The 14,205-nt window shown below is 41.1% G+C and overlaps 2 protein-coding genes and 1 long non-coding RNA gene across 5 annotated transcripts; 2 read left to right on the top strand and 1 right to left on the bottom strand.

Moving 5' to 3' along the window:
* Window positions 1-210: 210 nt before the first annotated feature.
* On the bottom strand, window positions 211-2,529 carry LOC148392238 (uncharacterized). Its single transcript, XR_015860958.1, has 3 exons — window positions 2,338-2,529; window positions 2,016-2,147; window positions 211-1,298 (listed from the first exon to the last, which is right to left on the bottom strand). It is a non-coding gene; the product is annotated as an uncharacterized LOC148392238 (long non-coding RNA).
* A 64-nt stretch (window positions 2,530-2,593) lies between these two features.
* LOC148392237 (uncharacterized) lies at window positions 2,594-8,052 on the top strand. Of its 3 annotated transcripts, XM_088387743.1 has the most exons (7): window positions 2,623-2,745; window positions 3,387-3,501; window positions 4,407-4,478; window positions 4,573-4,691; window positions 4,790-4,838; window positions 4,923-5,017; window positions 5,112-8,052. In XM_088387743.1, exons 3-7 carry the CDS (start codon window positions 4,407-4,409, stop codon window positions 5,770-5,772), a joined length of 996 nt encoding a protein of 331 aa, XP_088243869.1. In that variant the 5' UTR covers window positions 2,623-2,745; window positions 3,387-3,501; the 3' UTR covers window positions 5,773-8,052. The 3 variants fall into 3 exon arrangements, with proteins under 3 accessions (XP_088243867.1, XP_088243868.1, XP_088243869.1); XM_088387741.1 differs by lacking the exon at window positions 3,387-3,501 and having other exon boundaries at window positions 2,594-2,745; XM_088387742.1 differs by having other exon boundaries at window positions 2,600-3,501.
* A 1,937-nt stretch (window positions 8,053-9,989) lies between these two features.
* Window positions 9,990-13,536, top strand: kcns2 (potassium voltage-gated channel modifier subfamily S member 2). Its single transcript, XM_088387740.1, has 2 exons — window positions 9,990-10,522; window positions 10,701-13,536. Exon 2 carries the CDS (start codon window positions 10,703-10,705, stop codon window positions 12,140-12,142), a length of 1,440 nt encoding a protein of 479 aa, XP_088243866.1. The 5' UTR covers window positions 9,990-10,522; window positions 10,701-10,702; the 3' UTR covers window positions 12,143-13,536.
* The last annotated feature ends 669 nt before the right edge of the window (window positions 13,537-14,205 follow it).

Below are 14,205 nucleotides of genomic sequence, written 5' to 3'. Positions count from 1 at the left end.
TTACTCGACTGTATAGGTTATATCGCTATTAATCGATATATGAAAATCTAGATTGATTATTCATAGTTTACTATTGTGTAAATTGCAAAGTAACCTTGAATATTTATTTTTAAATCGGTTATCTGGAGTCCTTGTGCATGTGTTTTGATATAGCAAAATGTTTAAAATTGGGGAAAATAAAATAATAAATAAAAATTGGTTGTTCATATGCACAGTTAATAATTAAAATAATAGTTTATTATGACAGTTGCAGTTACAGATGTTGCCACCTACTGGGCATCTCCAAGGTGACAAACGTTTATCACGTTTATAAAAGCAAACAGTAAAAAGGGGAGGAGACATTGAAATTAGTTTCGTTTTGTGCTTCCAACCAAACACGATCTAAAAAAAAAGAAAAAAAAGTGCCTCATCAAGTATCACCATAATGACCAACATTACAATACAGTAGCGGCCTAACTGGTCATGAACAAAATATGTGAATTTATCCCTGAAAGCTATTTCTAATTGTAATTGTATTATAACATTATTGGCAGTTTTAACAATAGCACTCACTGTACTTCAATAGAGGAAAATGGAAAAACAAAAACAATATTGCAACCTCTGTAAATAATAACATGCTGGATTAAAAAACATTATGAATAGATTGAACATTTCATTCAATTATTCATTTGCAGTTGGCGCGGTAAAGGACTGGTTTACACAGCTGCCTGAAAGCCTGCATGGAAGGGTAAGTGAACACTAAATTGTCCATATGACATGTGATTGTGGGTGTAAATTGTTGTTCCTTCTGGAGAACATGATGGATGAGTTCTTTTCAGCAATGCTTTAAAAATCCCCCTACTTCTTTTGGAAACATCTCACAGGTACAGTTATAAAGTAAATGAGGGGAAATTATAAATATGTCGGTTTAATTGTGATGCATTTTCAGTTCATCCTGTAATAAGACCACAATCAGCCACCTGACACTCTAGATGGGCTTCTAATGTTCTCACTTACAATCAACAGGTTTTTCAGTGTCTGAGTCCTCGTCAGCCCTTCCATTTTGGGAAGCTCATCTGCAGCTGAAAGGGTGAAAGAGAAAGACTCATCTAAACAAGCGCTGCCCATGAAACCATGTCATGCGTCCAGCTGCAGCTCTGTTCTCTGGTCAAAGAGATAAAATGAAAAAATACGGCGTGCCCTTTCATAAGAGCTCACTCAGTGATGCAGCTTTATTTCTGTGCGTTTTTTTGATTTTCTGGTGTTGGCCATGCTATTATGGAAGCTTCATCCTCTCAACATTAACAGCTCCTGATGGCCTGTGAACAGAAGACACATTAGGTGTTATGGGTGGAGATACAGATGCAGATTATATTTAGTTTCTGTAAAGTGTACTTGTAGTTGTAATCTTTTGTTACGTTCACTGCCCTTCGCAAATCAGTGTGAATCTGCCACTCATTATTGTCTTTCTTTTAAAAAAAGATTATTCTTTGTGCTCTTCAGAGTTCTGAGTCTGCTGGCTCCCTTTGCTTTAATAACCAACACCCATTTGATGGGATTGTTGTGGTGTGATAGCAAAGAATGACCCTAAGAGCACAGGCTCCTTCATTTCACTTGTCAAACTGACATGACCAAACATATTCCCCTTTTTATTTACAGTTTTTAATATTCTCTCAAGTTGCTGCAGGTTAATAAATTGGTGTTGGTGGACGATCAGAGTGAGCTTTGACTGGCAGATTTTATTATGCATTTGAGCAGTGACAGTTTCCCTGTGGCTATGGAGACAGCTTGACATCACACCAAATAAAGGGTTCCAAATATTACTGTTCCGTGACCTTCCTGACTGAGAACAATGTTGGTGGGTAAACATGAGGAAATGCTTAAGAGTGGAACAACAGTGAGGCAGCGTTTAAATGGTAGCAATAACAGGCTGAATAATGTGGAGTTGACAAAAGCAAGCAAGGGAAGGAGTGAGGTTTTGTGGAGAAAAGCTCAGGAGCAGCAAATGTAGTCAACGTAAAAAGACTCCTACGCACTCTTTGTCGAGCCTACGCCTCTGATTTTGAAGGAAAGGAAAACTTCATTTTCTCTCCTCTTGCTCTCATCCTCAATCTGACATTTTTATCTCCTCCTAATCTTTCTCTGCATTCTATTATACAAGACTGCTCCTGTGTGTTCAGGACATGGTGAAAAGCACACAGATTATTATTTTCTTTTCACTATTGTGTTATGAGTTATAATTTGTGCACCTTAAAAAATAATAATTATAAAAAGTAAAATACTAAATGAAGGATACAATACAGCATAGCAGTATGAAATGTAAAAGCTGAGGGAAGCAATTAGAGTGATCAGACTTACTGTAAATCCTAATCATCTTTATATAGATTTAATTTACATGCCCTACATCCTGGTATCGCCCCAAAGTAATTGCGACACACTGGTGGATGATTCATAATTACTGCAAAATAATTAAAAAATGATGAGTACTTTTAATGATGTACCTGAGCTCATCATACAAGCCCCCCCAACTGAAATCTAAGTGAGGGATACAGAGTGAGAGTTGTGATGTCATGGAGAAATGTGATGTGACTATTATAAAGCAGCTTTATGATTAAATGCCTTTGAGAAGAATGAAATCTACATTGCATGATGAAATAGTCAATTCATTTCTCTATTTTGAACCTGACCTTACTCTTTGAGCCATATCGCAGAAAAGTATCAATGGATTTTATAGATGGAAGTATAGGTGTCTATAGACCCATCATGGTATGTTGCTCACTTTGTGCTGGACTCTCATGCTTTTCTATTCATGTGGCAGCTTTCCAGATAGTGGCAACAGATTGGAAGTATGCCTCGTTTAACTTCCCCCTTAAACCGTCCCAAAGAATCCTCCTGGAATTTCTAAAACTAAGGCAATTTCTAGGGACGTTTTAGCCTAGAAAACTATCATGTCACCGAAGATTATGCTCAGAAAGCCCACTAACTAATAGCAAGATGTAATCCCAAAGTCCCCGACTAGTTCCTTGCCCATGATCATCTCAAACATAACCAGATAAATAAAACAGACCCCTTGGAGCCCAGTTTTGTTCTCATGGTGAGCACGTTGGGATCAAGCAACGGACTTCCTCACCCTCTATTAGCCCAGGACCCCATGGGCTAGCCTGCTCCACAAAACACATGGCTAAACAAATTTCTTTCATCCACCAAGGACTCCAAGTCCAGTTCACACTTTTACTTAGTGGCATTACCTTGTGAGCCCATGTAGGCATACAGAGGAACCTTGAGTTAACGGATTTTTTAAAGGACAGAAAATAGAGATCAGTGCATACAAATTGGCCCTTTGTATAATTGTTGTCTGTTGTTTACTGATGCTGTGGCGCAAAGAGACTGGAACACATTTTTTCCAGTTTGTCTCCATTGACTATGGCATCCAGAGGTGAAAAAGGAAGCACGCTAACCTCATATGATTCAGAAATGTGACCTGCTGGATGGCATTATTTCTCCCAGCACCAGCAAGGTGAGGTAAGATAAGTATTTTAAAAATTCACTTTCAAGCTTTTTTTAAAAAATATTTATTTTGCAATAATTTTGAACTGTACTGGGTGTTTTTATGCAGTAAAAATGTACAAGGCTATTTTTAGTCGTTTTTTTTCTTGGACACAAAATTGCTTCAATTTAACGCATAATGGGCTTGAACGGACCACCACTCGCCTCTTATCAGTTAAATCAAGGTTCCACTGTAGTCATGGATTCCCCAAAAGGCTTTTTGCTGGAACACACTTTCCTATCCTACATTGGTACACAATTTAGAACCAATTTCATTGCCAGACCATACTGTATATCAAACTGCCACAACACATTGATATGGCACTTCAGTTAAAACAATCCAACAACATTTAAAGTGTCTCCAGAAAAACCACGTCCATGCCCAGAGTTCATGAGTAAAGCAAAATGAGATCATCTCCCCAAAATTGACAAAGGTCTCAGTTAAGGCAAACAACAGGTTGAGCTGCACTCTGCCGAGTTGGGAACTGATTTCTAATCCTAATTTTCAAAGAGAGTCATGGCCGAGGAGTGTCCAATATATTTTGGGATTAAGGTTTCTCCAGAACACCACCAGCCATCAATTATTGTAATACGACCATCAAAGTGCCCCAGCTGTGTAATGGAGTTTAAATCCAAAGGGTGTAAGGCCTCTTTGAGAGCTAGATAATCAAAACTTTTTCTTTTTTTTGCTGCAAAAGGACAAATAGTCATAACATGTCTTTCAACGACCCACCATGTATGTATCCTTCTCATCAGCTGCAGAAAAACAACACTGCCACTGTCCACCGCTGTTTGACTTTAAACCCTCCACCAGTGTATTTTCACACCCGGGTTAAAATTCAACAACAACAACATAACATCTTTTTAACCTTACTTTATAGATGTTTTTTGACTCTTCTGCATATAGAAATGCTCTAACGACTTGTTGGAACTTCCAAACTTATATGATGCAGGTAAGACACAAAATCAACATCTCAATTCTAATATGAAATCGTGACAAGTTAAGTCACCAAAAAAGAAGGTCTTTTGTTTTTTTCTCCCAATTAGATTGGACTGTTGACAGAACTTTTGAGACTTCAACAGAACAACCTAATCCCACCTGAGGTAACTACTGAAACAATGACTGAACTTCTGGTGGAAGAGACCAATAAATCTCTCAAAATAAAGTAAGTTAGATGGCACCTAAACTTTACCCATGTTGACATGATTCATTGTAACAAAGAAACAAAAAATCCAACCAAAAAACATCTTCTTGCATTTGCAGGCTTTGGGAGTTTGAAGTTGAAGAATGTTTTGAGGCATATGCCAAATTGGTAAGATTATACAATCTTGAAAAACATTGGTAGTCTATGCAGTTAACAGAATGTTTAGATCATTCTGCAATCTTCTCTTTTCAGACATTTGAGGTGAACACCAGCATGAGGATGCGAGACATCGAGTTTGAAGCAAGGAGGCTCCTGGACTCTCCTGAGATGGTCCCTCCTCAGTTAAAGTCAGTGTCTCTTGATGCACATTCATTATCTGTTCAAGCACATCATTTGTGCAGTAAACATACTAATGCACTATTTTATGATTATCACCCCCAGACATCCTGAGATTATCAACAAAGCTCAGCAGTTGGCTGGGAATTTGAAGCAGCAGGATGCTACCTGTGCCAAGATCTGGACACTGTATGAGATAGTGATAGAGGTGCTTCCAAAGGTCCTGCAGGGCTTCTGGTTCTCTCCACCGAAACCCCATTTTAGCATGCCATCCCTGTATCTCAGCAAAATGGCTGTCGGGGTGACGCAGGCTGTCCTGGATTTTATCTCCTTACCATTTTCCATGAATATCTATATCCACTTTTCCAAGCTCATGAGAGACAATGTAGTCCTGTCTATCAAGGATAAAGTGAGTCAGCTTTTCCCGTTGGATGAGCAAGCAAATACCAATCCTGGTTTTCAACCGGAATTGCTTAAGACAATCACACATGTTGCAGTGAGAGAAATCTGCCTGCTTTCTCCTTTCTTCACTCCTTTCTTACCTACCCCATCTGCACCATTTCATGACCACTCTCCAAGCACTGTTTTACCATTATATGATGAAGACCTGAGTGATGAGTTCATCGAAGAACCAAATTCGGCTCAATCAACTTTAGCTCTTCTGCTGTCAAGTGACGAAAGTGATATTGAGGAGGAAAATACCACAAATGAGACGACAATCAATATAGTTTCTACCTGGTTGAGGAAAAAAATCTGCTGCTGCTGACTATTTGTCTGTGCACATTGAAGAAAGAAGTTTTGTTCATTTGGCTTTAGCTCTTCTTCTGTGAAGTGAAGAAAAATAATGTTGGGCAGGATAGTCTCACAAAGAACACAAGCAAATATAGGGTGCGTTGGGAAATTCATTCTGACACCTGAGAATGAGTTTGTTCAAAGAGGCAAAGTGCACTGTGTCCCCCGTGGGAATGTCGAGTGGGTGCACAGGCACTTCGTTTTTGGTTGAGCACGCATGCTCGGCGTGATGCGAGTGCACCCATATTTTGAACCTGGTTGAGGAAAAAAAAAAAAACTACTGATTTCTTTCCTGTTAATTCAATGCATTCAAATCCATGACATTTATTCATTCATTATGCGTCTAGGCGAACCTTCTTTTCTTTTGGTTATTTCCTAGACTATAAAGCGCAGGTAGAAAACAGTGTTTGCGGCATTGTGTGCCATTGTCGGAGGGAACGCCGCCGACTCAATTGAAGTGGTCCAGAGAGAGCTGCACGGTCTTCAGATCATTTAGATGCAGGAGATTGGCGCGCTAAGTCCATTTAAAAGGAACTGCTAGATCTCCACTATTGGATGATGTAAAGTTGGCCACAGTGAATGGGCACTTAATTCTAGATCGCCTTCCATCCTTGCTCGTGTGTCCATGTGTGAAAATGCACCACTTACTGGAGTCAGATCAAATAGAGAGAAATTCTCTAATCCCATTAAAATATATTTGATATAACAACTATAAAATGTGGTTTGTTTATTTTTAAAAGATAATTTTCCCTTCAGCTGATTAAGAAAAATTTAATTGCCAGTTCCTTGTTGGGGTTTTGTATTATGTTTTTGATTGTATTTTTATTGGTGAAGATGAATTGTGACCTGCCAAGACAGTTCACTCAAACATTTGAGCAGATCAATACAAATCCAGTGTCAGAATGAATGGATCTAAAATTGGCACTTCATTTGGCATGTGATCCAATTTCTATCCAGCAAACTGTACGTGTGTGAGGCAACAATAGATTCCACTTTCCTCCGTGTGCTCTCAGATATTGCATTAAGGAAAACACAATTTAAATAATCTCATCCAGCTATCATTTAAGAATCCGGTTCTGAATGTTGTGACCTTTTAAAAGCATTCAGAAATGCAGCAGTAGAGACGTGTTGCTGCCTACAAGGGGATGAGGCTGCATCGCCATGCACTACAATTGGATATATAGTACGCAACATTTAATCAGCATCATATAGAATTTGAGGTAAACACTGCGAGGATGATAATACCCAAACACTCAATAAGAAACATTCCCACACAACCACAGATGAATCCCATGAGTGAAGGGGATTAATAGAGAAAATCTGCTATCCTCCAACATTGCGGTTAAGAGTGGTTTCAAGGCTGTTGTTAAGCTTGAAAATACCTCCAAACTGTCAGTGAGAGGATAATGTGATTCTCTAGAGCCTTACAATAGCATCAAATGCCATCCATTCAAGTTCCATACCACTGCCAAACATTCTTGGAAAGGACTGGAGCCAGTCCCATCTGATTTAGTAAAACCCAAAGCCAGATTTGAAATTAAAACCTCCTTGGTGAGAAGCAGCAGTGCTACCGACAAACTGCCAAATGCACACTAATTGGTAATGTTGTATAGAATGGTCCATAGATTGAAATAAATGCAAGTTGAAAGTAATCCTTTTATCAATTAAATTTTTTTTCATCCTTGGTGGGCAATTAAAAAACAAAAAAAATAAAACAAGAAGTTGTATTGGAGGGTTTGCATTATGGAAATTAGTCACATCCCTGAAAATTTTGAGGAAATGTACCATTATAAAGGATTAGCAACACTTATTAGCATATTTGTTATTGTTTCATTTGTTTCCCAACACAATTTAATGTTTCTCTTCAGACTTTAAGATGATGCCTAGTTTCAGTGGGATCTTAATTATGGTAGTGCTCTGACCAGCATCTGAATTTCTGAAAGCTTTCCTTAAGGGCAGGTTTGTCATCATTGCCTTCAATCATGGAAAGTTATTATAATCCATCAGTGTCTAATCCATAATGGCTTTAAAGCACAAAATAGAATAGTTATACCGCCTAATATGTATATTCAAGTGACTATAAACCTCTGAGCCATACTTCTTATTAACAGTGACAAACCACTGAGCAGAGTACAAAATGCTTGCTGTGACTTTTTTTACACAGTGACCTTTAATACAGTATATCCTCTATACTCTATGACATTCACATAAGACAATCTGGTGTTTGTGTTTCATTAAAAGTATTATGTAACTACTTCTGTGAGGGATTTCTTGTTATCACTGACATGGTAAAGTGCTTTGAATACATTACCCTGACTGCTTTTAGTGCATGTTTCATCTGTAATTTAAGAAACCATCCATCCATTTTATCACCCCACTAATCTGGGGTCTGGTTGATGGGGCAGTGGTTTAAGCGGAAATACCTGACTGCAGATGCTGTAACCAATCAGCCTTTTGATCTCCTGCTTCATTCATCCCTCTCTCGTAAACAAGGTTGCAAGATAAAAACACCTCTGCTTTGGACAGGATCTCTAACCCAGCAACCTTTTGGAGAACCACTACGTCAGATCTGAACTACATCTATCTGCAAAAGACAAGGACATAATACCGAGGTCACCAAACTAGATGCCTGAATCCCTCGATTGCATCTAGAAATTCTGTCAGTAAAGGTAATGAACAGACTCTGTGACAAAAAGGCAGTCTTGGCAGAGTTCTACACTCACTGGAAATAAATGTGACTTATGGCCACAAATGTGGATCAAACTCTGACACGCATCGCACAGGGACCAATCAATCCTTATTAGTAGGACCGATACTCCATTCTTCAGTAGTCCACAAAGCACATATAGACCTTTTGGGCTTACGATAACTGGTCCAGTGTTCCACGGCTAGGACAAAACCGACTGCTACTCCTGAGATTCAGATTCCTGATGGATGTCCCTCTCCAGCACCCATGAATAGATCTGACTAGTGATATTCCTATAGTTGGAACACACCCTCCAGACGGCCACCATAGTCTTCCCAAGTCTACGGCTCTCCCCAATGTCCACACAATGCTCCAGGGGCGGGTCACCAGGACAGCCCCACATCATCCAGAACTTTGAGAGCTGCGACTTCAACTGTAGCAAGAGGCTAGCCAGCCTCAGAGTCCAAAGACTGCTTCCAAATAGGAAGGCACATCGATGGAATTGAGCAAGTCTATTCTCCCCATCGACTCACAACATCCTGAGTTGAGGTCAGCAGTACCCAGTCTCCGCTACACACAACATCAATGATGCACTGCTTCCTTTTGTGACGCCAGACGGTGGACCAGAATTTTCCATGGCCTCACCAAACTCTCATGCCGGATATCTTGTGTCAATGCCCATCAAAGCTTACCCTGCCAGTATCCTTCAACTGCCTCCGCAGTTTCTTCAACTCAAGCACTTTCACACCTCACCATATATTTCCTACAAGAGCATCGAATACTCCCAGCGGAGCATGAGAGTCTCCAGCAGGAGTACTCTGCAGCAACAGTCATGTCAGATTGCTCTCTCAAAAGCAGAGGGAGGCTACCCTCTAGTCAACATGGGTGGAGCAACACATCGACTTGCTTCTACTCATCAGAGTGGTGGGTTAGCTGGAAGCCTATTCCATCTGATTTTGGAGTAGAGGAACGCTGCAGGCTGGACTTGTTTCCAGCCAGTCACAGGGCCAACAAAAATATAAATGCAAAACGTTTCATACATACCTAAGCATTTTTTTATGTACACAAAATGCATATCTTTCAAATATTGCAAACAAATCTGTCTAAACTGACAATCCAAATACCTCACAGATGTGACATATTAAGATGCTGATAAATTATGAATTGAGTTACTAGCTTGGTCACGGAAGGAAAAAAGCTCTGAGTCAAGGTAGCACTGTAATTGTTGTCTAGCAATCACAAATGCTCTTGGAGGGCATTTAGGGCCCTCAAGCTGTAGCTTTCCCATCTTGTTCTTTTGACCGTGGCCATTGCATGTGACAAATGTGTCTGCTCTCTTTGGTTGCTTTTTCTCTCTTTTATGATAATGGTTGGATTTACTAACATGCCTGCCCCACTGTCTATATGTTTACTACCTGGTCAGTGGTGACTCCTCTTAAAAGAGCCGATGTCCTCTCATCACCGTGTTGTTGAAAGTGGAGGGAGGTGGGCGGTGCAGTGGGAGAGCTACGTGTTGCTGCGCAGCAACAGATAGAAACGAGATGTTGGGGAGAGAGAGAGAGAGAGAGAGAGAGAGAGAGAGAGAGAGAGACAGAGAGAGAGAGAGAGAGAGAGAGAGAGAGAGAGAGAGAGAGAAAGCCAGAGTGAGTGAGAGTGAGAAAGCAAGAGAGAGGGGGATGGAATAGAGCGAGCCAGAGAGAGGAATCCCCCTGTTCAAACAAAAGCAGTTGTCAGGGCGTGTGTCTGCCTGCATGCGCTCATAGCCCAGACCTATCCGAGGCTGTGATGCTGCAAGCACAGACGGACTATTTTCTTGCCTATTTGAGAAAGGAGTGTCATTTCTTTTTGTATGGTTGCATCTTCACATTTGGCATCACTCCCCTTTGGAAGAGTTCATCCCAATCAACGTGACTGAGACGCGCCTGCAGTTTTCCAGGAAATACATGTTCATTTGTGCAATCTACGGGGACAACTTGGCCACAAATTGACAGGATGCCATCAGTGGAATCATCTGTCGGGATTTGGTGAGCCGGTTGCGGTAAGTTCTTTGTTTCAATGTTTGCTTCTAATTCTTGTCAATACGTGTGAGGGGAACACGTGGTTGTACCGTAAATAGACGGTGGTTAAGTACAAAGCACAAGCCAGCAAATAGTTCACTTACATCAATGTTTCTATTGAGACTTTTTTCTTGGATTTTTCTTTGTGTGCGTGCTCAGATATGACGGGTCAGGCCCTGAGGGAACCTGGTGGCAGGGCTCCCGCGGGGGACAATGCCGCTATCCGCATCAACGTGGGTGGCTTCAAGAAGCGTCTCCACACAGACACGCTGTCTCGGTTTCCGGAGACACGGCTGGCGCGTCTTCTCCAATGCCGGTCCAAGGAGTCCATATTGGAGCTGTGCGACGACTATGATGACGCAGAAAAAGAGTTTTACTTTGACAGGAACCCCACACTTTTCCCCTACGTGTTGAATTTCTACAACACGGGCCGGTTGCATGTCATGGCCGAGCTGTGCATCTTCTCTTTCAGCCAGGAGATCGAGTACTGGGGCATTAACGAGTTCTTTCTCGACTCTTGCTGCAGTGGCTCCTACCACTGTCGGAAAATGAATCAAGACCGGGAAGAGTGGGAGGACAGGAGTGACGAAGGAAGCACCACTTCCTCGTTCGACGAGCTGTTGGAGTTTTACAATGATGCCACTAAATTTGACAAGCAGCCGCTGGGGAGCATCCGCAGGCGCATTTGGTTGATATTGGACAACCCAGGCTACTCTGTGGCCAGCCGCGTGATCAGCATCTTCTCCATCCTGGTGGTGCTTGGCTCCATCGCCACTATGTGCATGAACAGCATGAGCGAGTTCAGCCTCTTAGACGCCGAGGGGCAGCCCAAGGAAGACCTGCGCTTTGAGATCGTGGAACACTTAGGCATCGCCTGGTTCACACTGGAACTGGTGGCCAGGTTCGCAGTGGCCCCGGACCTTGTGCACTTCTTCGAGCTCCCGTTGAACGTGATCGACTTGGTGTCCATACTTCCCTTTTACTTGACGCTCGTCATTAACCTGGTGGTGGAGAGCAGCCCGGCGCTGGCCAACCTGGGCCGCGTTGCTCAAGTGCTGAGGCTCATGAGGATTTTCCGCATTCTGAAGCTGGCACGCCACTCGACCGGGCTGCGCTCCTTGGGGGCCACCTTGAGAAACAGCTACAAGGAGGTTGGCCTGCTGCTTCTCTATCTCGCGGTCGGAGTGTCTTTCTTCTCTGTCATGGCGTACACGGTCGAGAAAGAAGACAGCGAGGACCTGTCCACCATCCCAGCGTGCTGGTGGTGGGCCACGGTGAGCATGACCACCGTGGGCTACGGAGACGTGGTACCCTTGTCCATTGCGGGCAAGCTGACAGCCTCGGCCTGCATTCTGGCGGGAATCTTAGTCGTAGTGCTTCCGATCACACTCATTTTTAATAAATTCTCCCTGTTTTACAAGAGACAAAAACAACTGGAGATCGCAATGCGAAGCTGTGACTTTGACGAAGGTATCAAAGAGGTGCCCTCGGTCAATTTGAGGAACTATTATGCGCACAAAGTCAAGTCTCTTATGGCCAGCTTGTCAAACATGAGCCGGAGTTCACCCAGTGAGCACAGTCTGAATGAGTCAATACACTGAGGGTGGTCCTTTGGGCGCTGGCCCACGTACCGAAGCATCTGGCGTTAAAGCCCTATCAACTTCCATCATGTGGGACACAGGGTTGTGGGAAATTAGAAACACTCTCCATGGCAAGTTGGATGTGTTTTGCAATTGTAGAGTGATGAACTGGAAATTTAGGGTACTGACCATGAATTTCATGCAGTTATAACAAAGAACGTTTTGTTTTAGATGTTTTCTTTATTTGATGCTTTATAGAAAATTGCTTTGTTACCGCAGCTCATATGTTAAAAAAAAAAAAAAAACTAACATTATATAATATGAAGGCAGCACATTGATCTAGGGGCCGGCCCATAGTTCTGAGATTTTAAGTTTGAATCTCAGATTCGGTCTTTCTGTGTGGAGTTTGCATGTTTTTCGTGTGTACTCTGGCCTCCGTATATGCAGGGCAGAGTAAGTTAAAAATAGAAAATCTAAATTGTCCATAGGTGAGAATGGGTTTTAATAGTTATTTATGTGCCTTGTGAGTGTCTGCTGATCATCTAGCCCAAAGCCAGCTGTGATAAGCTCATGAACACCAGTAACCTTAGGAGAAAAAGTGGGATATAAATGAATGCATTTCAAACAATCATCTTGAATACTTTGTTTTAGATATTTTATATGTATTTATTTTTTTACATATTATCAATTCTTTGTAGGAAAGTTCTTTGTTGCAGCAGCCACACAGTAGTATGTATAAAAGTGGTGTCAAAATGCAAAGTAAAATAAGCTTATATACAATTCTGTAAAATCTGTAACTGTCAAAAATCAGACCAGGGTGTACAAGTGGGCAATGATGTACTCAAAACAAGTCATGTCTGTTTAATCTCTGAAAAATACAAAACTGAAACAGATTATTATGTTTTTAAATTAATTTCAATTCAGGGATAGAATTGCACCCGTTTAAGTCAGGTGGTTTTAATATGTTTTAAAGACATCATTTGTGTGGATAACTACAAAAAAAATACATTCATGCTAACAGATACCCTAATTTTCAGTTTATTCAAGTGATTTGTTCTCAATGCCCATATTTTTCCATGAAAAGTATTCAACTTGAAGTTTTGCAACCTTTCCTCCTCTTCTCTGTAGCTGCGTGCAATAATCTTCGTGTCAGTTCTCAGTGGAAATAACAGAAAATTTAGTGGCGTCTGAGTATATCATCTCACCGTGGAGAAACAGTGTTTGACAAAAACATTCAATGAAAAAGACTGAGAATGCCGTGGTCGTTTTTGGTCAGTATATGTAGTCCAGCCTTCAACTACTTGTTGTCAAATCTGAAGTGCACTGTAAAAGGTGTGATTTTAGGAAGAGTCAAACTTGACATTGTGGTTTTGCAACATTGTTACTTCAGATGTCTGTCATGCAAAGTGAATTAAACAAAAGAACTATGTTAATTGTTTTTTTGTTTTTCTTCATGTCGATTATTATTTAGCCTAGTGGTACTTATTAATCAAAGACGAACAGATGGACATTTGTATTGTTCTATATAGTACGTAGTTCAGGGATGGCACTACACTAGGTACTATCATTCGATGAGAAATCTGTGTTGGTCCAAGTTAAGCCCCTCCAGCATATTATTTCATATCCTAAAATATATTTCCGAGTTACTTCCTCAGCTCCTTTATCTATTTGTCAAGTCTCCCTATTGCCCTAGGAGTGAAAAAAATCCTGGAGCTGTGCTTGGAGCTGAATGAGTAAAATGCTCAGATACAAATAATTCATGCTGTACACAAGCAGGTTTGGGTTTAAATCTGAATGTTTGGGTTTGAATCTTAGTTCAGACATGAATAGCTACAACTGTTCAGGTCACGTTAGGTTAAAAGTCAGATGGAACAGGCAGAAATACTAAACAATACAGCTTCCCAACTGAAATAATGGCAGATTAATGGAGGAGATTTTGAATACAATATTAAAGGTAGTTGCAAAAAAAATAATAATCTGTTGGTTGGCACAGAGGACCATTAGAAGGTCACCAAGCTTCCTTGCAGCTGGCACAGGCTGAACTCCTGATTACTAGTTCAGGAAAATGAGGGGATCAGTCCAAT

The sequence above is a fragment of the Syngnathus floridae genome, chromosome 10, assembly GCF_059516105.1.
Source record: "Syngnathus floridae isolate MCC-2025c chromosome 10, RoL_Sflo_1.0, whole genome shotgun sequence".
NCBI lineage: Eukaryota > Metazoa > Chordata > Actinopteri > Syngnathiformes > Syngnathidae > Syngnathus > Syngnathus floridae.
Note: the sequence above shows the minus strand (reverse complement) of the source record. Positions and strands in the feature narration are given on the sequence as shown.